The 26,644-nt window shown below is 37.9% G+C and overlaps 1 protein-coding gene across 3 annotated transcripts in view; it reads left to right on the top strand.

The window, feature by feature from the left end:
* Neto (Neuropilin and tolloid-like) overlaps window positions 1-26,644 on the top strand; it is a 304,172-nt gene continuing 277,528 nt past the window's right edge. For 2 of the 3 annotated variants that reach the window (XM_087343435.1, XM_087343436.1), the window contains exon 1: window positions 1-764. Coding sequence is in view for 1 of the 3 variants with exons in the window: in XM_087343431.1 (XP_087199557.1) it covers window positions 701-764 (64 nt within the window). In the remaining 2 variants the exon portion in view is untranslated. The remainder of the gene's footprint in view (window positions 765-26,644) is intronic. The other variant, XM_087343431.1, reaches the window with a different exon arrangement.

The raw sequence follows: 26,644 nt of genomic DNA, 5'->3' as shown, positions 1-26,644 counted from the left end.
CTTTGATCGTCGAGTTCGCTAGGCGCGTGGCCAGTAGTACGGCGACTTCCCAGCGGTGCAGGCGTGTGACAAGCTAGAACCTGGCGTTTCTCGTGTGTCTGAGTGCCGTACGCGCAGGTTAGTTTTTTGATTGTAACGTACATTAAATTCACATCAAAGTAAACGGCATGCTGTCAGTAATTTGCAAAGGAGTATTTTTGTCAAAAGATTCTTTTTGCGAATTTATCTTCTGTTTTTAATCTTTAATAGCTATGCAATCCTTAGGTGAAATTAGGAATATATAAACAAGTCAGAAACGTTATAGGAACACATGTGCTGTGAGAAAAATAAGGCTTGTTTGAAGGCAGATTTGCTTTTCTTATGTTTTCGTTTTTGAATCAAGGGTCAGTGCAATAAATAGTGATTTATTTTTGTTTGAGTGTAAAAGATCTGTGTTACGTTAAATATTCTGTGTATTTTTGTGCATCCATGAGCCGTTTTATTCCAAGAGACTGCAAGACCGATTGCTCTAAGAAGTGCGCCGTCATTTGTCACCAACGGGAAGCACAAGATTCTCTGCCACCTAGAAGAAACAAAAAGAAGTTTCATCATTGGTGTTGTACTGTTTTGGAAATAGATTCCATAAGTGTTTTGTCTCCACCATTTCTGCTTCTACAGCTATTATTGTTGAGTCAGAGTGGATTACATCATAACAAACTAGATGCTGGCCGTGTGGTATCACACCAAGTCCGTCGGATCAGGCATCCAAGTGACCTCTCATCTAGGTAAGTAAAATTCATTTGACACAATGATAAACTTTTTGACAAGCCCTTCAGATGCGAAGTATCTTTCGTCTGATTACGAGTGAAATACAACATATTAAATGTTGAATATTACGGGCAAGTTAAAACTTTTATTAAGGGATTAAATCTAATTTTTTTTAAAAAAAATACGAGTAGCAACTTTAATGTACTTGCAAAATTTAAAGATACTTTGAATGTCGATAGGTGTAAAAATTACTAATATCAGCTATTACATGCAAGTTAAATGGGACAGTGATGTTAGAAACACTGAAATGACTTAGGACGATTGAGCCATTAGCTAGCGTACCTAAGTCCAATTCTTTTAAGCTTCAAAGGTTGAAATTTTAAAAAGTATACGTAGTACTGATAAAATTACAGCAGAACTGATTGAACAGCAGGTAGAATATTGCGGTGATGGTGATATTCCTCAATAATTACTACTCTTTTCTCCCTTTTCATAAATACGTAAGTCTACAATATTAATTTCTTCCATTTTCCTGGTAATTATTCTGTATTCCGAATATAATTAATACATTTGTGAAATCAAATCAAATTAAAAAAATTGAAAATGTTTGGCTCCTTCATGGTCACGTGTTTTTTTACCATCTTGTTCTCAACTTGTATCTTTTAAGAAAAGTTAACGTTCTTTTAACGTTTAGGCAAGTAACAGCTATTTATTTTGCGTTATCAAAGCGAGAGAGTGTTATTTATGATTTTATACACATTGTTGGCTTTGATGTTAATTTATTGCATGTAAAAATCTGTCGCTTGAAGGCTAATCACACAGCGGTACGTAAGAGGGATAAGTTATTTATCTTGATGGTTGCTTAAATATTCACTCACTGTGTCGACATAGGCTTATATTTCCAGTGAAATGTTTAGACCACGTACGCTTATATATTTTATGTTACAAGTAAAAGTTTAAAACAATGAGCAGATTTTACCAAACGTGTTGGGTGAAACTCTCCATAGTGAAAGATAAGAATTACGTTTTTCTAACTATAATGTTCGAATACGCAATTTCTTATATATTTATGTTTTCGCACATTTCTCCGATTACTTATAATTTCGACGTCCTTTCACCTATTTTTGTCCTTTCTCAAAAGGTATCGTGTTTTTTTGCATTTAATGTTATTTCTTGATCTTTCACGTCATTTGTAGATTTTATTATGTTATTTTATCTCGCACTGTTCTTCTAATGCTTGGTTGTAAATTAGCCTTGTTTGGCTGTTGTGAAGCACATAAATAGTTGAACTGAATTGCTCTGGATACTGCTGTTATTTTTAAATTGAAACATGGTTCAACAAAACGCGACTGTTCAAAAGTTGGTGGCGATCTGACAACAGCACAAACATGTTAGCCATTAAATATATATTTATTATCTCAGTCTATACACAAACGTATTTAAAATGTTGTTAAAATTTATATAACACTATAACATCTGTAGTATAAAATATTACAATAAGTTATATTATGTTATATTATGGCGCTTTTATCGTAGTATGATGTTACATTTATTATGGCGCTTATTATTAATTGCACGACATGTTTCTTATTATGGTTAAATCTAAATAATTTAATTTATTATTTTGTTCTGTTTCTAGAGTAAATTGTATATTTTGGTTTATATTGTTAAATTCGTTTAGGACATTTTCTATTTTTGTCTTTTTTGTGTCGAAAATCATGAGTATATCGTCTACGTATCTGCTGTAATATTTAATCAGGTTTTTGTTTAATATATTTATAATGTAATTATGTTCAAGATATTGTAAGAATATTTCGGATAGTATGCTTGACGTAGGTGCACCCATTGGTAATCCACTTAAGCTACAAAATGTTAGCCATTCTTTATTGCAATGCCAGGAATCAAAAGGTGTCTTTTAAAATACATGATCAGGCTACTAAAGTAACATCAAAATGACTGTATCTTCAAATCACAGAAACCAGATCACCTGGCAGCCATATGCAGAGTTATTTTAAGGGTGCTGCCTTCTTCAGAATGCGAAGTTTCTGCTTGCATTCACCTTAAGAAGTTGATGTACTGGGATTGGGAGAAGTGGCGCATAATAACAACGGAGATGGGTAGAAACCTCAAAACAAAACGAAAATGTAGAAGGAATCATCAAATGGGGCAGATCGCACCTACCATAAGCAGCAAAGAAATTAGCCTTGACGCTGAGAGACGGAGGCAGAGACACGGAGGGTTGAAGAACTACAAAGAATTTGCAGGTGACACCCATGAACAAGTGAATTCATGCAAAAGAATGCACAGTTCACACATGTTGAACGACACTTGAGGATGAAGCCTGACGGTGATGGTGCTTTATATTCTATCAAAGTGGAGTTTTGGACTTCGTCCATCATCTGTATTGAAATAAAATTATAATATTTCGGAAGCTGTATTTTTGTCCGTCTTCATGTAAAAAAGAGGAGGAAGTCGGCAGGCTGTAGGGTAGTTCATTGGTAAAATTCTGCTCTTCTGGGTAAAATTTTGTGTTGTGAACTGGTATCGGTCTCATCGAGTTTTATTAATGTTATCGAACATTCATCCCATCCCTCTCTTTTGTTATATCCGTTTATTTTTCTGTTGTTTTATTTGTATTCTGCATGAACACAGCAGATTTTAGTTCTGCTTACATTTTACATATGAGCCGGGATAGCTCAGTCAGTATAGTGACTAGCTACGGACTGGACGACCGGGGTTCGATCCCCGACGGGGAAGAGGATTTTTCCTCTGGCCTCTGCGTCCAGACCGGTTCTGGGGCCCACCCAGCCTCCTATCCAATGGGTACCGGGGTCCTTTCTCGGGGGTAAAATCACGGCCGGGGCGTGATGCTGACCACTCACCCCCATCTAGTGCCGAGGTCAAGAAAGAGAGTAGCTATACCTTCACTCACCCCAAGCGCCTACATGGCGTGTAGTGGGACAAACTTTACTTTACACATTTTACATATTATCACTGATAAGAACAGCTGATGACTTGGGACTGTCTCATAGATGGGTTAGATTCCTATATATATAGTATATTTCAGAAAGCTGTACACACACATTCAAGGAATGGAATAAAGACATTTTAATAAACTACGCCGTTACATACGTCAGCATTGGCACTCAGTGAATTAGCGAATCCAGTGCAGGTGTTCGAAATGACCACAGTTGGTTTCGTGGCGCAGTTGACAGCAGTGACCAACTGTCTGACAAGCGACCAAGACCGTTCAATATTTCTTGCCGGAACTCTTGAAGCTTTGCTGCCTTTGTGCTGCACACTGCGTCCTTCAAGTAATCCCACAACAAAAAGTCAGGTGGGGTTAAATCTGTCGATCGTGAGTGGCACGCAACAGATCCTCTGCTTTCTATCCATCGGTCGGGGAAAGTGTTGTCTAGATAGGCCCTGACATCATAATGGTAATATGGGGTGGCCCATCTTGTTGATACCACATGTCCTCGTCAGCACACAGCTGACGAAGGGCGGGAACAATGGAGTTTGAAAGTGTATACGTCTTTTTGGGACTCTTCTGTATATATGTACACAAGTTATCCACTGCAGATGATTGTCGTTGTGCGCCGTCCCTTATTCCGGGAACTTCTACGTTGAAGCTGTCCAGGTCTGAGACTAGTTCAACCAGGGGGCCCAACAGCTATGGTTTCTGTCCTTCCACCATTTTACATGAACGCAAAAGAGTACCAGCTTCCGAAACGTGATTTTATTAGAATGTGCTCGATGGAAAAAGTTCGAAACACTACGTTTACATGTTATAATATCTGAGAAGCGTACAACGCTTGCACACACAGAAAAATGCAATTACGTAACTATAGGGTTCAAAACGTCCACACTGCAATCGCGTGTCGTGGAATTCTAGCTTCCACCAATAGCCGACTCAGCAGCATGAAACTCTGCATTCAAGTCTTCCATGTCAGTCGGAGGATCCCTGTAAACAATTTCTTTCACGTGTCCCCAAAGGAAGAAGACCAGGGATTTCAGGTCCGGTGATCTCTCAGCCGCCACGTCCTAGCCACCTGTCAGGAAACTATGTGTTGAGGTGTTGTTGCGTCTGTGTACTAAAATGCGCTTTGCTTCCCTTCGCGTCGATCCGCTAGTGGCACGCCTTGAAGCAGCAGCGGTAGCACTTGCTGCAGGAACACTCGATAAGCAGCGTCGTTGAGGGGCACAGGTAGTAGGTATGGCCCAGTCACACATTTGCCAATGATACTGGCCCATGCATTAATGCGTCAGCGACCTTGATGGCCCCAATTTGCGTGTAACATAGGGATCAAGTTGTGTCCACAAGTGGCTGTTGTGAGTCTTGAAGACGCCATCATTTGTGAATACTGCTTCGTCTGACCAAAATAAGATGTGCTACAAAAAGCCTGGATCTTTTAAAAGCCGCTCGCAGTTTTGGAGACGATAATGATATGAGGCATGAGACCTTGAACCCTTGAGTAATGGTATGGATGCAGGTCTTCATCCAGGAGGATTAAATGGACAGAGCTGTGTTCGGTATCCAACTTCCGGGTAATTAGTCGTGTACTACGACATGAATTCTTTGCCACCATAACCAGAACTATCTCTTCGAGTGCTGGTAGACGGTCGACCCCTATCCAATGGTGATGTTGGTAGGACGTTACCAGTCTCCCTCATCCTCTCGTCCAGCGAGAAAAACACATTTCTGCGTGGATGGTTGCGTGCTGTGTGTCTTTCTGCATAAGCCCTGGCAGCAGCGTAGGTCCGGTTACCACAAGCACCAAAGATCGAACACTGTTCACACATCGCCTTATTCGTGCAACGCAAAGTTTATTGCTGCCGCCGGATGACTACGCTGAGCGCTGAGTTTTGATCACTGTCGACCGTGGTATCTCAAGGAGCTATCTTCGTATTTCCTGTGCTGAACGTCACGTCCTGTGACCCTTGATATTTCCAAAGCGTGATTAATGTACTTGCCCCATTTGACGGTTATATTACAAAGTCCTTTTGTTTTTAAGTTTTCTTCCAGTTCCCGTTGTTGTTATGCGCCATTTATCGTACGTTCTGTATAATAATAAGTCATCAATAGAACAGGGTTATGTGTATGCTTGAATGTATCTGTCGGTATGTAGAGACTATGAATGAATGCTTGTTTCATTGTATAGACGTTTCCGCGTTTATATATGTACGTAGGCTTTACTTGTATCTGTGAACTTGTGTGTCTACATTTATGTATGCGTTCATTATGCGGATTAATTATACTGGTGAATATGCCAGAGGTCTGATAATTATATAACCTACTGATTCTGTAAAAATAATACATAGGCCTATTGTGACTAACTTTACTGAGTTGACATCTTCCGAGTATTCGTCTTTTGACTTCTTACACGTACACTAACGTCCCTCCATGTTATAAATCATTTTCCCAATGTCTCTTCAGAACCGCCTCTGCCATATTAATCTTAATATCTTTAAATTATTGAAAATAAGTCTCTATCAAGAATATTTTTACTCTTGGGAATGCGAGAATGTTTAAAGTTCCAGCTCAAACTGACTAGTCCCTTAGCTAGTCAAGAAATTCCCAGCCGTTTGTACAACCTGAACGTGCATTACCGTATTCAAAAAATCCTGTCTCCGATTTATCTTGTATTCCAGAGGAGTACGTTCCATATTCTCATACCTTGTTCTTCTAAGAACCGTTTCAGTATTATTCTCCCATCCACGCCTACGTCTCCAGGTCGTACATTCCCTTCGTGTTTACAGACTAAATTTTTTCATGCATTTCTCATCGCTGCTATGCGTGCTACGTGCCCTCCTTGATTTGATCGCCGTAATATTGTCTGGTGAAGAGAATATCATTATTCAGTTTTCTCTATGCTTCTGTTGCTGCCTGTCTTCTACATCCAAATGTTCTGTTTTTGAGACACCATTAGTTTATGTTGCGTAAATGTGTCCTTTTGGACTTTTCGAAAGCCGGTTTCTGCTTTCGTCGTCGGATAAAAGGGAAAAGAGGACAAAAAGCCTATATGTTGGGCCCTCTGGTTGAGGTAGTCTCAGACCTGGGCCAGGTCAAACAGTTAATAATCGTCGATTAATCAGTCAGTTGATTAATCATTTAAGCAGTCTCAAACAATTAAACAAGTAAATCAATGACCAATCTAAAAATTAAACAACTAGTAAGTAAATTAATTTGTTAGCAAATTAGCCAGTGAGCATTAAATCCACAGTTAATAAGTGAAACCATTTGCTGGTCAAACGATAAATGAATGAACCAGACGATCGATTGGCCAACCAAAGAAGTCAGTAAAACAGTCGACAATTAACAATTCAGTTTACCAGTCAGACCATTGAAATAAGTCAACCAATCGAACAGTCGATCAAACAATATAATAAACAGACCTTTATGTAATTCAGTTAACTATTCGAGCAGTCGGATGACGCGTCAATTTACGCATCTGATGCAAAGAATGTAGTAGATGATTACGTCGTGCGGGAGATGCAGCCATTCAGATAACTGCGTTTGCTTCTGCTGTAGCAGTTATTCTGTTTTGAAAGAGAAGGGGGTCAAATACCCTGCGGATTGGGGAAGGGAATGTTGCCAAGGTCCTTTATGGCCAGCTTGCGGAGCCAACAATTCGGCCGATCCATCGCGTTCTCTGCGTCTATGGCCCCAAACGCTCACAGACGAGGCTGTTCCACGCATGTACACAGGAGTGGTGAAGCACATCGAGGTCCCGAAACGTAGTCTTATGTTCATAACACCGATTTTCTTGACAACCAGAACCGTAATATATTATAATATTATAATGAATCTCCGACCACAGAACTTGACATTTTCCTGACATTGTGGGGAGGGTATTGAATAACACAGTTTTCATATCATTTAAAGTGAACAAGTTCTACTGAACTTGAGCTATCCTAAAAACACTCGCCCAGATGTTGTATTTTACTTTTGAAGTATTAGGCGCTGTATGTTTTAAAGGCACTTGTATTAATACGTCTTTTTTTATTTATTAGCGAGTATTTATTCTTGGTAGCCCCTACTCTGCTAAAAATATGTTTTACTATCCACCACATGCCTGAACAATGCGATTTGAGAGTTTGATGCTGTCATAGGATGTGTGCAGAGCCAATGCCTTAGTCTATGTGTTTTGTAACATGTAACGCCGTAAATATATAATTTACCCACTAACACGACACAAGAAAAGTTTGGAGCAGCTTATTAGTGCCCTTGGTAAGAGCATGTTAATGAGTACAGAGATGCACTATCCAATGTATGATATTCATATCTGTTTCTTTGTAACATGTCACTGCACAAATTTCACACCCCCAATTTACAATGTTTCACCATTTAAAATAATCACAACAGAATATTTTGCGCTACTTCAGGCGTTGTTAGCCAACTAGTTGAGGCTTACGCTCGCGGTGATATTATTAATGCTAACACCACCTGGCTAACCATCCGTTTTGTCTGATCGGTTCTGCTGTGTGCTGAATCACGAAAGTAAGACAGAAGGCTTTTTATTTTTTGGTTTTTCAAAGTGTTAGCCGGGCTAAGAAAGCTAACACTTTTAACACGAACGCTCCGCGCGTGTTTACTGTGAAACAGAACTGAGAGCAACGCTTTCTGTGTTGGCAGTTTGGCAACAGAACTTTTTAAAATTGTTTGTTGCCTTGGTGAGCGAGAAGGAGTTTAGAGGCAAAACGGAATGATTTTTCACAGGTGGACGTTTATATATTTTTTCCATAGACTGTAGTTTTTATCTCTGAGAGAATCCACTTAACTGTTGTGAGAGTTGAATTTGTTATGGATACGCTTTACCTGTAATATCACGTGGTCGATGGTGTGATAGTGGTGTTGTAAATGTGGATGTCCTAGTGCAAGATAAAAGTAATTACATGAAGTATGATTTATAGGAGAATACAGAATAAATAACATACTTATTGAGTGAAAATTATATTACGAAGTTTGCATATAAATGTAAGAAAGACGATATTGATAAGCTAGAATCTGATATTGCAAGTTTACATGAAACTATGATTTTTCCTGATAGAAAACAAATTGAATGCAAACCACTAAAATGCATGCCTTCACGCCTTAGTAGGCCTGTAATACTGTTCAAAAAAGTTGGCCTAAGCGTGAAAACAATTTCTGAGCAGTTACTTAAAGCACAATCACTAACTTCGTGACGTACCGTATTATGTTGAGCTTAACTAGGTATTTTATCTCCGTCAAACATAATATAATTATTCATTCTGAAATACGGAATATGATACTGGAATATCTTGGATTACATGTCTCGGCAGTTCTCATGCCATCAACATATTCTTGTTTTCACACAGCGTATGCTAGGAAATATGCTTACTGTATGTTACATTAAGCGTATTTCTTAGCATATTCATGTGAGCAAATATAAAAGTCTAGCACTCGCATGAGAAGTTCCGAAACATGTAACCTAAGATATTTGAAAACCATGTTGTGTAAATCAAAGTGAAATCTGTATTTTGCAGATAATAGAATATATCTACTTTGGCACTACCAGTAGTTTAATTCATGGCAGTATGTAGCAGCGCCTTTAATGTCTGCTAGCTGAGTCATAATACATTTGTGTTTGCAGTAAGTGGACGTCAAGACCAACTAGTGATATAAAATAGCAGATAAAGCATTTGGGGAAAAATTTTTTTGTTCCAAAATGGAACAGAGTCGACTGGTGCATTGAACACGCTTTAGACTTGTGGTCGAGAGGTAACCGGTTCTAAATATCGACTGACTTACCAGTTATTATGGAAAATATCTGTCATTTTACCCAGCTTCTCCAGGCGTGGGCAGTGTCTTGAAATGACCAACGATAGACTCCGTCGATTTTTTAATTTATTACTGATAATATTTTATCTCATTTTACGCCATACAACTACTGAAGTAAATAACCCACAGAAGCGTTTCAAGGGACGCATGTACTGAAGACAGCCCGGAGGCTAAAATCAGGTGTACTTTGTCCATTCTATGATTCCTAATAAGGAACGTACAAGTTATATAATTAGTAATTTCGCACCTGCTTTGTTTTTCCTGGTAACATCACATCACTGTTAAGTGTTCTCTTTTAGTGATGCGTATGAGGAGTTTTCTGTGAATGGCAGTTTGTAGTGAACAGTAATATTTTGATACTGTAACGTTTGTGGTGGAGGTGAACTTCCTGTGAATGACGTATAAAATACCGTGTTTTAGTCAGACTCAATTTAAATGTGTGAAATTCTTTAATGTGCAAAGTGTACACCGGTTCTGGTCGAGTCACGTACATATTTTATTAAAAACTAAGATTATTTTATCTCTTTATAACAAGAAAAGAACAGCTCCTGAAATTGCGGCTATCGTGCGGGTAAAATACAGTTATATATGATCTGAAGCTTTCATAGAAATTCATTATAAAATAAAATTATTTTCACACTTATAAGGACAGGTTCTCCCATTCATTTTGACACGTTTGTTGTGGTTCAGTGCAAACATACAAATGGATTTTAAGAGTTAATTAAGGAAAATGAAATCGTTTATGAAAAGAACGCGTTAATTAGAATCCGGAAGAAACTTTGTGGCAAATGTGAGAAATACTTGAAAGGATAATCATAGTCAGGTGCAGGTGATGATCCAGTCTCAGATGGTGATCCAAGCCATTAACTTCAGTCATCTGATAATTCATGTAACGATCTTGGATGCTGTTGCAAAATCACCATTACGCATTTTTCTGAAGTAGGTTCAGTTCAGGATATTTACGATGTCGGCACTAATAAAACATTAGCCACGGTCCTAGAGATGCAACAAAATCTGAAATCTCTAGACTGTCGTTACATGCCTACAGATTACTGTGCTTTAATAGATGCACTCGAGTCAAAGTGTTCTGCTGATGAAAACTACCACTGCAGAACAATGGCTCTTTCTCGAAACAACTAGAACACAGAAAGTGAGACATCAGAACACTACAGCTATTCGAAAATCACGCAAGGCATTTATACAGAGCCTTCCATTTAAAACGAAACTGCTACACTTGAACCCCTTCACGCACAAGACGTCAAAACTAATAGCGATAATGAATTCTTGGAGACTCATTCCCTTATTACAGCTGATACACTGACTCATAACGGTACAGCTGTTGTTTCAGGTTGCTTTGTTTCTCGATAAATACTTCTGTGCTCTGACATTTTGTTTTGTCAGTGCTTTGTTATCTTATTGTGTACTTCCTTGTCAGGATAAGCATTGCCAATAGCTTGACGAAAAGTAGCAAATGATTTCGATGCGAAGTAATGTTCGATACTGGTCGTGAAAACATGCACAGCTTTTGCGCAGCTGGCATGAGCATCTTCCTGGCAACAAGGGCGACTCTTGACCCGAGAGTCACGTGGAGCTTGGGAGAAAGTATATGACGAGGTGGGGGTGACCTGCTTATGATTACATTTTTATCTTAATTTCTTATTGTTTTTTGGGTTTTTAAGCGGTACAGTCTGTAGTATGTTGCACGACATCCGTGTTAAGCTTGAATAAAATAAATCTATAGTAAACTAAAAGTGATACATTTCAGTTAGTATGAAGAAATATGTCGAACATGTCCGAGAATGAAGACTTTCTTGCGTCTTTGTGAAAGGGATTGGAAAGGATCCACGGATTTTCACAGCGGTGAGTATGAAGATCTCTGTCTTCGGGGTTGTTACGCCGTGTAGCCTGGTAGATGAATGAAGAATGAATCGCCCTGATGACCTCTGAAACGTTGGTTAGCATCGACCAGACTACACGGCGCAACAACCCAGAAGACGGAAATCTTCAAGTTCATATTAGTTTAAAGAATCGCACCCAGTCAAGACAGGAAGCTTATCTAAATCAGTTGAGCTTCGTCTATATTGGTGAATGCTAACTGGGGCATCTAGATCCGACACGCAGTATGTGTGAGCCGCGTCAATCAGAATATGAGACTGAGGCTTGAAAGGGTTACTCGGCACATTACCTTGCAGAGCATTGTGGGCCTGTGTGTATGCAGAAGATAGCATGACAAATGCGTGATGGCTGAATGCAGTTCATTTATAGGTGTAAGTCCACTGGACATTTTGCTTTTCAATAAAATTGGTGGCGATGAAATTAAATTCAAACAGTAGTTAGTGACATGCAGAACCACAATAATGTCAGTCTGTTATTGTGGAAAGTGGATATTTTGTATATAATTTTATTAAATATTTGACGTTATAATCACTATTTTTCAATTATTATGATGAAAAGTATGCTTGTTGAAGGATTGAAACGTAATGTAAGAAAATACTGTAATATAAATGATCATTATTTGCTATTTTCCCGTCATTGTTGACGGTCAATTGTTTAGTATATCCAAAATACACCACAAAGATCGCTCCTATACACTTGTATTATATTACACATTGCTTAATGTTCGAGAGATAATTGTTTAGGTCTGAGGTACAGGGCCTATGTAGACCCTACTATACCCCGCATTGGTTAGTAGACCTAAATTTAGTCGCAGATTGTTCATGTTAGGATATATATTTAATAAACATTACAGTAATTGATACATGATGCTGCAGTTAAGTGAGGAATTGTCCACTGTTTGATGTATAATTTTCCATTGCCTAAATATGCACTGAAATGGTTGATCGATTACACTGCAATTTTGATGGATATTGATCATTTTTATAAAATAAAGACCAATGTAAGATCTCCAGCATAATGACTAGGCAATACAACATTTTAAATTATTCTGCGAAGAAATATCATTGTATGTGTGTAAGAGAGGGCATGCTGTAACACGTGAACGTAACAATTCAATTGCTTATGGCTTATTACTTGATTTGGGTACGATACTAATGCCTCATGCGAGTAATCTTTATGTGTAATGGAACGTAGCCTTCCGAAGGGTCTAACGACAACTAAACGTGGAAACAGCAAAATTATTATACGACTGCCGACATTTTGGCAAACCACCAACCAAGCTCTTGCGTAACGATTCAGTAAAGGCAGCACCCAGCCACAGACAGGGGACCGATAATTTAAGGAAACAACAGATTCTGAATCCAAGATTCGAGGGCGAGACGCCGATTATCTGTATGCCCTCTTTCCATTTTGCTTTCTTTCTTAAGAGAATGGGGGTGGGAACAGTGGAAGAAAAGACTGAGCGTCTTTTCAGGGGTAGAATTTTCGTGACTAAATCTGGCTAAAATAAATTCCATTGTTAGGCCTAGTTAAACCTGGAGTTTAGAGTTTCCAAACGTACTCTCTCTATGTAGCATCTCACACTGGTATTTTTAAAATTCATTTCAGAGTAAGTCTATTGTTGCTGATTACACTGTATACGAGTAATATTAAATAATGTGCCTAATTTCCTACTTAGAAATATTTTAAACGGACATAGTAATTGTATTTCACTACTCACTGTTTCAATTGAATTTTAACATCATCAGTTGTGTTGAAAAGCGGAATATTCAACGGTCTTCCACCTGGGAATGAATTGAATTCACCCAGCACGCATTTGTCTGTCATTCTCTGTTCTGCATACACACAGGCCCACAATGCTGTGCAAGGTAATGTGCCGAGTAACCCTTTCAAGCCTCAGTTCCATATTCTGATGATTGTCTCGGTGAAACTGATATCAACTTTCAGTTTGCAAAGGTTTTGACTCTTCTGTTCACGAATTCTTTTCCCCACCCACTTTCACAGAGACATCTTAATATCTGAAAAAAATTAAATTATTTTTTCAAATTGTTATTATTTTGTCACTTTGTGTTCAATATTCTTTGATTCAGGTTTAACATGGATGTCATGTAAAATTAAAATTATGGTTATTTGTGTTTCCGTATAATTTGAGAAGAAATAAGCTTATTTGTGCCCAAATTTGGCATTCTTATTTCTTAAAATTAGGAAGAAAGTCCCGGTGAGAGTGATTTTTGTACGTCAGAAACTAAGCAAGATAGAAGGTTCGCAACCCAGGTCAAACTTCTTTGTTTCGGTGAGGAGATTTCAGGGGAAAAGGTCACAAACTCGAATTCTGTGGAGGGTTTGAGTTCCGGTAAAGAAGTTTGGTTCAGTGATAAATTTAATTTTTGCTACGACATCCAACGACACGTATAGCATTATCATGTCTACCATACACTTTCGAGCAATAAGGATTGATATGAAATATAAGCATTCGTCGAATTCTTCCTAAGTAACACTTCGGACACTCTGGTTTCAAAAGAAGTTAGAACTTTCTGAATACTCTGGCTGCCTGGAAAGAGAAATATTTTCTTTCAGATCTTTTATTTTATTGCATCCATTAAGTAAAGCAATTTCTGGTCATGGGTCACCGTTCTGGAGATTTGTCATGCACCAATATATTGTTCAGTGAACAATTTCAAGGAAAGTGATGTTAGATTTGAACTCAGTGTGAAGTATTGGTTGTACTGGATCGATACGAACTAAAATTAAATTCGTTTGACAGCCTGAGGTACAGAACTGCACTCGATATCAAAATTCGTTTAGTTTAGTAATTTCATAGGAGAAAGTGCGGACAGACAGATGGGCCTCTCCATTATGCATTTATTTTGCGAAGTTCGTACAAAGAACGCACAATTAAATGAAGGGAGAAGTGCCTTAGAGGGAACCTCCGTTTATTCTATGATAACCGTCTGCTTATCTTTTATTGCACTTGTAAAAATTGCCCACAAAAATCTTTGTATGCTTGCCAATCTGTGTGATTTAATCAGAAAAATGATGGATTAAAAGAGAGTTAGGCACTTAAAGCCATAGGAAAAGTACTAAGTTCGTGTGCAATCAAGTAATTGCACGTGCCAGATATACAGATATAACTATGTACAGTTAAAACAATTTTAGCTGTTCCAAAAAATGCAGTTAATTTCTGCCAGACTACACAGTGCAACATTCCAGAAGACATCCATCTTCACCTACCTCCATTTTTCAACGCGCTTTCTTGCTGTGTTCATAGGCGCAAAGTGAACTGCATTGCCTGAGAATTTGTTCATTGGAAGCCATTGTGAGTGGTTTCGTAAACACGAAAAATACTGAGCGTCAGATGTTAAGAAAATTCTGAGGGGTCCATCGTGGCCGTGATAAACCAACTCGGAATGTCGCGGTACACTGGTGTCCTGCGAATTTTTTAAAGAAATTTTATCTTTGTACCTAATGTTGTTCTTCTGGGCTGTGATGCCGTGTGAATATCAGGGCTGAAGATGGAGACAACATGTTGCCCGAAACGCTCGTAACTGTCTTCAAGTCCACACGGCCTCACAACCCAGAGCAACATACAGTAAGAACTTTAAACTTCGTATTTTTACGTTCATTACGTGATATGTGTGCTGAAGCTGGCAGTTTTGTAAACGGCATGCGGGATATTAACTCTTCATTTTCTGGATTTTGTGGAATTACGAGAGATTAGGTGGGAGGTGAAGAGAGTTTTATCAGATATAAAGATATTCGCGAGAACGAGACCAGCGGTTCATGATAGGGAGTTGTCTTATAGCGCTCTGATGCTATTTGTGTGGTGTTGCTGTTGTGTTCTTGTTAATAGGAAGATGTAAATGACAGCTATTTTACGAGACCTATATTAATTTACGTTATAAGTACTAAGTAATGTTTTTTTTAATTTTGAAAACAAACGAATATATGCACAAGAAGTTTTGAAACGAGAGTAAGACTTGAGGTTCTCACAGCCGCGAATATGAAGATGGCTGTCTTCTAGGTTGTTGCGCGGTGTAGCCTGGTAGAAGTTTACCGATGTTTCAGAGGTGCTTGCTGCCTTTATTATCATCATCATCATGCTAATCCATAATTTTCAGGATAAACCACTTCTATCAAAACTTTTATTACGATAGCCAGTAACTGCTGTCTTAAGGACAAAACTGTAATTTTTCTTCGTGGATTCTTTCGAGAAACGAAGTACCTAATTAAATTAGAGGAATTAATTTAGGAAACTATTCTTATTATTCAATTAAAATTACTATTCAGTTTAATTTACGACGTATGATGCGCACAAAATATTTGTTTTATATTATTATGAAATGTGGTTTTTAAATATGAAGGAACAACAATAATTAGAGACTTCGAAATATAAATTGATCATGAAAATGTTTGGGCCTAAGAGGAATGAATAGATGGGCAATTTAGAATAAACCTATTATGTAACAAGGGGCTTCGTGATTTATATATGTAAAGAATGACTCGGAAACAATGACACGATAACATAAAATCGATGCTAAATAAACAGATTATAATGGAAGATGGTTATAACTGGCTCCAGATCGTGTCCAATGGCAGAATTTGGCGTTATTTGTGTCACATCTTCTGGTTTTGCTACCAGGGAGTTATTATAAATTTTGTTGTTACTATAAAGTGAGACTGTGTCTCTGTCGAACTGCGGCCTGTAACGGACCAATTATTTGTTTCCTGGACGATACATGAGTGAATATGGAGCAGATATGAAATTATACTGACAGGGAAATATCGAAGGACTCGGGGAGAAACCTGTTCCAGAGACACTGTGTCCACCACAAATCCCACATGGACTGCCCTGGTAGCGAACCGGGGCCTCAGCAGTGGAACTTTGTTATATGTCTGAAAGTATATCTGAATTTTATGTAGATTTTCATTGATAAGTTGTATGATTTTTAGTTGTTATGTATTTGTTGTAATATATAATTAGTTAAACATGGCTTTGAGTTTTGCCTATGATTCTAATGGATTTTGTTTATTGCGATCCCTATACATAACAACGGTTTTATTATAGATGGACCATGGAAGTAAAAGAACAGTGACTTTTACTATGATCTTTTATTTTGTTCACGATCTCGACTTGCTGGTAGTTCTATTGTAAATTGCTAGTATAAACTTTTTTATATTCGAATTGGACAGTAACATGGGAAGTTATAATGGATTGGGACTGAGACACTCGAAAGTTTCATAGAGAAATGGAAAACAGGCCTTTTATTTAAAAGGCTACAATATATTTTATCCTCAGACGCCATTTTATTGGCGCAGCAGCTCATATGACTCGAAATGCGCAGATTCTTGATTTAATCCCCGGCTGATTTTTCATTTCGTTTCACTGTCTTCTTCCGTCACTCGTGCAGGTTTGCATTATGTCTGAAACAGTTCCATCTCGTCGTATTTCTCTGAATGTCACAGATCCTGCTTTGTGTGCGAGAGGTCCCGGATTCATACCTAGGCCCGGAGACTGGTTCTCCTGACCGAGATTTTCTTTGTTTTTCTCAGCAGTTCCTGATATCTCATCTTACGTTAGACCACGGTCGCTTTCTTAAACTTCCTTTCCAATTCCCTTTAAACATCCTGTTATTCGATGCTATAGAGTCTGAGCTACAGACAGCGTCGTTAAATAAATACAGATGATAGAGGCCGTCGGTTGATTTATCTAGTCAGAGAAGTTGCCGCGGAAGCTTGGCATACTTTCGTCGTAAGGTAAGGTTTCAAGTTCTTAGGGCGACGAGTATGAACATGGGCTGTGATCTGAGACGTTTCATCGTGTATCATTTGGTCTTTTAGATAATGACTAACGTTTCAGAGGAGTCACTGTCTACATGCTCACCTTTATAACTTTACATGTTTAAGAAGTAGAATTGTCAAATGATTATGTTTGAAAAAAAGTTCTGAGAATACAGCTTGTAGGCTACTCATAAGAATTAAATTGACAAGGACGGAGAAAATTAATTTATAATAAGATCATAATATGTATTTTTATCGAGTGTTATTAAATTGATTAAATTTTGGAGTGTGATGGACAGAAAAAGACGAATTGGAGAAATAATGAACTAGTACAGGTGGTAAAAATCCTTCTAGAAAAAGACCACTTATGAGACGTAGGTTTATGTGTATGAGAGGATGTGAATATGACAACTGGATTTAAATTGATCATTGTGGAGTTCAAACCAGGATTTGTTAATTATGCTAGGGTTCCGTAACAACAAGGAACGAATACCATCTGCTAGAGGGAAACCTTACATTAAGGAGTTAATTCAGAAGTCTGTATGGTTGCCATGTTGGTATTATTGACGTAGGGTATCAAAAGTACGCGTGGGATAGTCCACACGCGCACGCGCGCACACAAAGAAGGAAAGCACCAAGGAGGGTGCGGAGCGTTCATGTTAACCGTGTTAGCTCGGCTAACACAAAAAATAAGTAAATAAAATAGTTTTCTGTCTTAAGTTTGTGGTTCCGTGGTACTCCATACACGGGAACGTAGGAAAACCGATCACATAAATTGCATTGTTTGCAAATTTCAGCCATCCAGACGCTCGTGGCGAGCGTAAGCCTAGCTGCCGAATGAGAAATGACAAGATGATTATAAATTGTAAGTTTAGAAGAATAATGATGCTTTCTGGACTTCATATGTTTTAATGCGTTCGAATACGCAAGAAATCGTTGCGACAACTCTTCGAGGATCTTGTCACCCGCCTTGAGCACCATAACAAAAGTTTGGCTTCGTGGCAATGCGTACGGCGTCGGGACCAGGATGTCTTTGCGCGGCAGCAAAGATTGGTTCCGCTAGTTTTAATTAATTTTTTAAAGAATGCGCTCAAAGTTTTGAAACTTGATGATAGCCACTCTACCACATGCAAACGTACAAAATTCGGTGTTTACTTGTACGACAATTACGAAATAATACTGCGGTTTAAACTGATTACGTGAGAAGTAGGAGAAGTATTTCTTATGAGAACACCAGATGTAATGGGTGACCAGAAATAACAAAATTACAAACACGAGGGAGATGAAGGAAAAAACTGAATTCGAATTCTCGTCCGTAGGTTTTCGCGGTTGGGGTTCAGCGTATAACTTAGGCATTTGGGTGGCAGTCGTGTCGAATGTTTCGGCAAACATAGCAGTCGCCCACATTGAAAATGGCGTATGCATTGTTTGCCGAAACGTTAATTAACACCAGATTTTCAACGCGGATCTTATACACTGAATTAGAAATTTAATTTCTTTGCAAGTTTTAAGTTTCCTAATATTTAAACAAAATAAGAAAACCTATTATTTGAACTACGATACATTTTACAAAAAACAAAAACAAAAAAGATCACTAAATTTATATTCAAGTTTCATAAAATTTTTGAATTGCTGTGAACCAGTAAGAGCCGGGCGAGCTTTAGATCAAAATTATACTGAAACAAAAAAGTGTTATGTTCTTTGGGAGGCAAACAGGCATTACATGGGTAACTGTAAGTGTACCTACTTCGGGCAAAGGAAAACTATCTCATTTGTACATTTATATAATTCAGTTGTGCTAAAAATTCCTAATTTATTTTTAAAAGTATGTGTTACGGGTTATTTACACAGTGTGCGGGAAAAAAACTCATAATGGGAGGACTCATGTATTTGTATCCCTGCATGTGTTCATCTCTGAAACTACTGACAAGACTTTGATTACATTTGGTACTTGGAGGGGCATAGATATACGTCGAAATTTGATGTCTGAGTTTAATTTTGGTTTGTAACTGTACAGTACAATCTATATTTCATTTACTCGAAGCACTAATAACTTCCCTAAAAATTCGTCATGAAAGAAATTTAGAACATCATACAGACAGGAAAATGACTACTACACGGCGCTACAATCCAGGACACAGCCATTTTCGGACTCACGACTCACTGCCTTGAAAACCTCAAATCATAATTAAACAGATAATAATTCAAAAAAGAATCTACAAACCATATTTGAAATATTGCTTGAAATGATGAATATTTTTACGAAATACGAGGAAAAATTATTTTGTGAGTATGCAGTGTGATTAACTTTGCAAGCATTAATTTGTGACTGAAATAAAGGCGCGTTTGGACCCATGAGGTATGTAAAATCCCAAAACAAAGGAAAACGTTTGCATTCAGTTCCTGTTACACCACCTCATATGGCAGCGTCCGCAAGGTAGATTTCAGTCTATGGATTTATGAAATACTCATTCAACGATCCTGCTACCATCGTGGAGAAGGCAGTTAAAAGGCCACGGGCAATGTAGTGGAAAGGATTGAAGACCGAACAAGTGAACAGCATAGTTCTACTGCAGTGCACTCCTCTTTGCCGGAACCTTGCAATTTCATTGTTAGCATGAGGCACAATGGATGTCGGTGATAAATTTCTTCAACGGTTAAGAGTCCTTTTTTTATACTGGACGAAATGCAGGAAATCAAGAAGTGTAATGATTTAAGGGGTGAAGAACTTTTTCGGGAATACCACCCAGAGGCTTGGCCGACTAGGGGCCAAACAACCTCCTAATTTGCATACCATAGGAAAACCCTGGGGTTTTCCCTCAAGTTTTCCCAAGGTCAGACTTGCCACCTGTCTTTGTCATCTTTCATCATTGTTGAAACACTGCCCTCTATTCATATTGTTGAAAAACATTGCTACAATAGTGGCTTCGGATATCATTGTTGATTTTGTTACGTTCTTATTTTCCCTGATGCCGTGATTAAGTGTAAAGAACACCTTTGGAATTTTAGTACTCCAAAGAGACGAAAGACAGCTTGGGATCTCAACTGTAGCAGTGTTTTGGCGAAAACCTTCTTGAAGAAACTTGAGTTGCCATTCGGTAGTCAATAAAAATATGGTTTCTATGTGCTACTATTATCTCTCTTCAATAAAGAAATATTACATTGCATTATTGCTTTGACTCTCGGTTGTTTCGAAATATCCCCTTCTGTACTGGTTACTTTTCGCCTTGGATTATATCTTACTTATTGACCTAAACTGCTATTTTCCATGTTCAGTTTTAAATTGTGTTCTGTTTTGCTCAATTGCGTTTTTTTTACATATGTAATGACGTATTTTCAATTTCATAAGCCACGTAACGTCGAATGAGATGCAAAGACGGGCATTAAATGGTAAATGGGGATGGTTTTGAAAGTACACGTTTAAGTCTATTTGATGGTATTATCCTGGCATTGCTCTGTTAGACTGAGAGATATTTAGGTTATTTAACTACCCTGTCTCCACCGCAGGGGCTGTAGAACATTGAAAGAGATGCAGAGATTGTAATGAATGGTGATAAGGGAAGAATTTGAAAGGCGGTAATGACGAGAACTCTAGTCAGGACAGTGTGTAACTACGTTGTTATTCGAAGTCACGATTACAAGTCTAAAGCGTTGCTTCTGCACCAAGGTGCTGTGTTTGAAATGGCCAGCGAGTAAAAAATAATTGGACACCCCTGATTTAGCTGCAGGTCAGAGTTCTTGTTTCATATTTTCAAAGTATCAGATCATCTGCACATTTATTATTTTCTATTCATATGTTTGTATTCTAGAGTCAGATGGCGAGAACTTCAAAATTTCTATCACATAACTTCCTAGCACACATGAATATCTTCATTTCGTACGAGTGTTGAATATCTTTATTGTATTTCATTACGATGCTTTCATTTGAATATATTTCCAATTCAACAACGGACACAACATTATTACATTTGCCAGTTGTTGCTAGGTCGTTCTTATTTGGTTTGAAAAAAATTGCTGCCGGTTTTAAAGCTGTTCTCTCCACCCCATTGTTTTGATACCACAGGGGACTTTGCTTCGTATGAGCGAGCGTTAAACGATTATTTCAGTGGTCACCCCCATTTCATCTCTTTATACACATAAATCACGCGCAGCACTTGCATTTGACGATACCCGGTTCAAGTCTCTACCTTGGCAGCAACTACAGGTCTCATGATAAGAATTTTCGTGAGGTTTGGATTGGTGCTTTGACATAGACCAGGGCCACTTTCTCCTTCCGAAAGTCGTGGTATAGTGGAGTAATACGCATCTGTGGTTCCTATCTGAGATAGGTTACGAGTTCCGTACTAAAGCACAGATTATGGGGCAAAGGTTTAGAAGATCATCATTGTTAACTTTCATATTATTTATAATTCATCATTCGTAACAGCCTTTCTATTCGACGATGTGTAACCTATGTAGACATAATGTGTCGCTAAATAATACAAGAATTAATTATTACTAATTTAGTTTAAGGGTAGGTTTAGCAATATAAAAACAGGGACCGGATGAACGAAAAACGAAAAATAAAAGTCTTCTGTTTACTTTCGTGGTTTCACACACTTAGATAAAGCAGAACCGATAAGATAAAATGACTGTTAGCCAGCTTCATCCAGCCAGGCGTTATTAGTGGTTTAAATAAAAAGTATCTTGGATGTTATCTAATAAAATAATAAAATTGAACGACGTTTCGGAGATGGGACTCTATCTCCGTCTTCAGTTATACCTACGGAGATAGAGTCACATCTCCGAAACGTCGTTTGATTTTATTACTTTATTAAACGATGGATAACATCCAAGAAACTTTTTATTTAAATAGCTCACCATCGTCACAAATTTTAGATTTGTTATTAGCGGTGTTTTGCTCGCCGCGAGCGTAAGCCAGATCTAACGGACTGCGCAAAACACTTTTTATTTCCGGTACTATAGAAGTTTAAAATCATAAACTGAACTTTGTTCACTACTGAGGTGCATTTCCGTATATGGAAAACTCGATTTACTAAAGATAATTTCAATTGGGTCGACTTCCAACGGCAGGCTTTTGTGTTGACGATAATAAGGGCCTGGTTTTAAATTCTGGTGTTGTGTTTTTCTTCCCGATATATGTAAATTAAGTAAGCTGTTATAAGAGTAATTGTGACAACCGACTGTTCTCCGGTTTGGCTTATGGACATGAGAATAGATTCCCATTTCGAAATGCCTCAGACATGGAAATTTGAACTATTATAAGGAAAGGTGAACTGAGACACACAGTCTTGTACTGGAGAATAATATTGTAACCAGTTTTACAGAATTGATTTTTAAACTAGATTGGAGTAGTTAATGACGTGTTGGAGGCCGCTTTTGTGATTGCAGTGATGAACAGTAGTGTTGATAATATCGACATTCTCAGAGAATTCCAGTTCCTCAAAATTTGGAGGTTGGCAGTTAATTTTGTTGGTTGACGTAAGTTGTAGCTTAGATTGTTTGAGGATGATTCCATCTTATTTGGCGTGTGGATCAAAACCTTTCTTCGCAAAATATACTACGGTTGTGAATACATTAAAATGTTTGTCAGATCTGAATTTTATAATCTTTATTGCAACAAACCAGTTGGGAATTGTAAATAGGAGGTTAATTTTAATGGATGCGTGGAGCTGTGACGTAGCATTCCGTAGATATTCATGGCGCGGTAAATAATTAAGTGTCAGGGATAACTTTGGTTTTGTCTTTGCTTTTGAAAAGAGTTTTTAAGTGGTGTGGAATGTATTCGACTGTTCAGGATAGTTTACATCAGCGAACTTGCGTAGTCAGAACAATAATAAACCTAGGGTTATCTAATATGAGTCTAACTTGTCTTATCGCATTACATATTTCTTTTACATATCTGCCTCTGACCTGTTTCCTTGCTTTTTCATACTTTCCAAATTGTGTGACGGTGAACAGGTTTTTCGTTCTTTGTTGCAATATTCTGTAATTTGTATTCTGCTGAGAGTTACATGTGCGTAATAGACATAGTCTTCACTATGAGAGGATCTGAAAAGCAGATATGTTGCAGATACTTACAGTAGATAGCGAACGAATTAAAGTACTTGATGCTTAAAGTAAGTCGATATGAGAGAAATGATCGACTGTGATCAGCTCCTGGACTGTGCTTACACAAAGCGGTATTTTGGAAGAGCTGCCAGCAAAGCTCGCTGATACTTCACAAGAATTCGCTTTTGATCCGTCAAATATTTCATCGTAAGACTTGGATAAGATCCATAAATTCAACAGAAGAAATCAACAAGGGGATTTTTTTTCTTTTCCCACATGTAATGATGACTAAATGTAAAATCCCATACATTCTATCCGGCCAACTTTTCGCAACATATGTTATAAGCAGCAGCTGAAAGTGGCACATTTTACTTATATAATCCTGTAATTTAAACATCTGTCTGGGCGTATATTGTTTTTTTTTGAAAATGTGAAAAGGGATTCTTATTAGTTGGGAAGTATTTGATTTAGTCATTCGTCAGCTGCGTTAGTTGCACGTAAAATGAACACGCATAAAGACTGGAAAATATATGAAAATAAACGGTTCTGATTTGTACTGAGGTATTATTGCAGCCGTTATAGGGAAGTAAGTAATTTAACTAGCTAAAGGCTGGACGACTGGGTTTCAATTCCTGGCGGGTGAAAAATATTTTCTTCACCAGTAGATTCAGTCCAACTCTGTGATGTCACCCAGAATTCTGTACATTATTTACGGGTAAGGGGATCGTCTTTATCTAGTGCCGACATTCAGAACAACGTTTTTTTGGCGTGTCATTTAGGCACAATAGCAAGTAGACAAAATACTTACATTTCATCTTTACATATCCCATAATTTAAGTAGAGAACTGCATATTGGGTTAGTGTAACGGCAAATCTCGAAATATATTCGAGATAATCCAATTAAAATCTATCCCGGTTTAACGATTATCATGACAATTTTTCCGAGTTTTGTTTTTCCACGGGAATTATGAAATATTACCTTCATTATTCCATAACCGCCTACTAAATAATTTTCGTTATTATATTTACCTCACAGAACTTAAGTATGCGATTTTGTATGTGGTTACTAGCATTTGGGAGTAACACGGTAGCCACCTACAGGAGCTCACCGCGTCACACAGCACACCGCCATGATCGCCAGCTTCCTCCAGATTATGATTACAACTCACAAGAAAACCCTCCTTACAGATCTACATTGTTAAATATTCATAATATCGAAAAATGTTTCAGGGCAATTTTCAGGCCTTAAATATGTTTGTTGGTCATTGAGTACATTTTTACGACGAACCGTTTTCGACAAAACAGACGAGCTTGGAAGTGGGCTTGAAAAACTTGGAGTTATAATTGCATCGCGGGCCCACCAAATTTGAGCCGTGATAGCTCAGTTAGTATAATGCTTGATTACATTTTAGACGACCGGGGTTTGTTCTCCGGCGTTAGCAAAGTGTTTTTATTTTAGCCTGTTCATCAAAACTGACTGTAGGACCTACCCAGCCTTTTATCCAGCGGGTACCGTGGTCTTATCCCCGGGGGGTAAATTTCGTCCGAGGCGTGACACTGACCACTCACCCCCATGTAGTGTCGCGGTCAAGAATGAATATTACCTGTTCTCTCACCCCCCTCCAAGCATTACCCCGTCATGTATCGGAACTGCTTTATACTCTACTTTACTTTATTTACCCACCAAAATTAAATTCTCCTGGCAACTGTAAACAGGCTCATGGATCGCCAATAGTAATTAAATACCAAAGAATACGTTTGGAAGGTCTGTGTGGGTCTTGTATAAAATTATAACCAACGTGATGTTAGATATTTTTAATGAATAGGTGGTCTGGCTTTGAAATAAAAGCGATAGAAAGGTTTCAGACTCCCCTACAAAGCACTGAAGGTTATGAGTTTCGGAAGGACTAGTTACTGGTTTTGTTAACACTTGGAACTGATCCCAAAAATGTTGTAGGCTTACTGTTTCAGTGATTTAGTTTTAAACTAAGCTGTGTTTATGCTTGAAAGCCATATTCTTTCGTTCTGGCTGTGATCTTGATAGCGGCCCCTACTTAGCGCGTAATTTATGAAATAGCTGGAATAAACACGTGAGTCTGCTTCTGTGTTTGTCTCGGAAAAGAACATTGCCACCAGGAGCAGTAATCGGGTGCCATTTAGTCGTCGTCGTCGGTGTAGCTTGCCCTACGGTTTGCGCATGCGCGGACATGGTAACCAGAAGCAAGAATTTTAGTTAATTTATTTAATTATATGTATATTACTGATTATGTATATTAATTACTTTGGTTCTCAAGGAATTCAACACTCTCAAATGACGAATACTGTTCGAAGAATAACAAGACGTAAGGCAAAATGAACCCTTACGAGAGTAGAATTCAAAACATACTTTTATTTGCGCATGACGTCTGTTTGCTGTATAGGTAACGCGTTGTAGGCGGCAGATCGGTATCAGGAAGTTGGAAGAGGCTTACCGTGGTTTACATTTAGTAACATTTATTATTATACTAGCAATGTTATGTAAACCACACACAGAAAGAATTTATGACCTTCTCACCAAGAAATACACATTTGTTGAGGGGGGGGGGCCTGTATCGCCATTATAAACCAGTTTTATAGCTTCTAGATTAGCACAGCGGTGCGTTTTATTGTGACACTTTCGTATTTTCTATTTAAAGTTATTTATTATGTATATATATATATATGTTAATGAAGGAAGAGATAACGTAGGCTTTAATGTCGCAATTTTACAATTTCCCGGATACACTGATAGATCTGTTTCTTAACAGAATTTATTTCCACCCAGAACCCACATACATAAAAATTGCCTGCCATTCTTTGAATCTTTCCATGTAGTCGCAAATCTTTCTCTGTTCCATACAGATATGTATCTCCATATCTCCATCTCTTCTGTAATGGTTACAAAGTTGAATGAGATTGTTCTTCTTGAGTGTCCTCTATTCATATAGCAGCCACTTAAAATATTTCTTAGTATTTTTGATGCTCAGAGGACAATGCAAACTAAATGAGTAAAAATGAAGTAAGATTCGTTTCGTCGTTTATATCTGCCATCTGTACAGTCAGTACTTCAACTTCTCTTTTGAGGTAAAACAAAATTGTCTTTAAGTTTTTGATTTCCTTGGCATATTTTGTCATATACCATATTTTGTATGGTGGACCACTATATTTATTTAAAAAAAATTAGCTTAAATTTGAGCTTCATATAAAGTAGGAGGTATAAGGGAGGGATGGCTAGTGAAATAAAAACATTGCTCTTTAAAATTTGGTTTACATCTTCAAGTAGCAAATCTACTATAAAAATTTGTGATTAGTCGTTGTCGTCAAAAAATGACGTCATCAACAATGCCACCT

The sequence above is a fragment of the Zootermopsis nevadensis genome, unplaced genomic scaffold, assembly GCF_977971745.1.
Source record: "Zootermopsis nevadensis isolate Lab colony 2312 unplaced genomic scaffold, Znev_1.0 Znev_ptg000006l, whole genome shotgun sequence".
In the NCBI taxonomy this organism is placed as follows: Eukaryota; Metazoa; Arthropoda; class Insecta; order Blattodea; family Termopsidae; genus Zootermopsis; species Zootermopsis nevadensis.
This window is presented reverse-complemented; position numbering and strand designations above follow the sequence as displayed.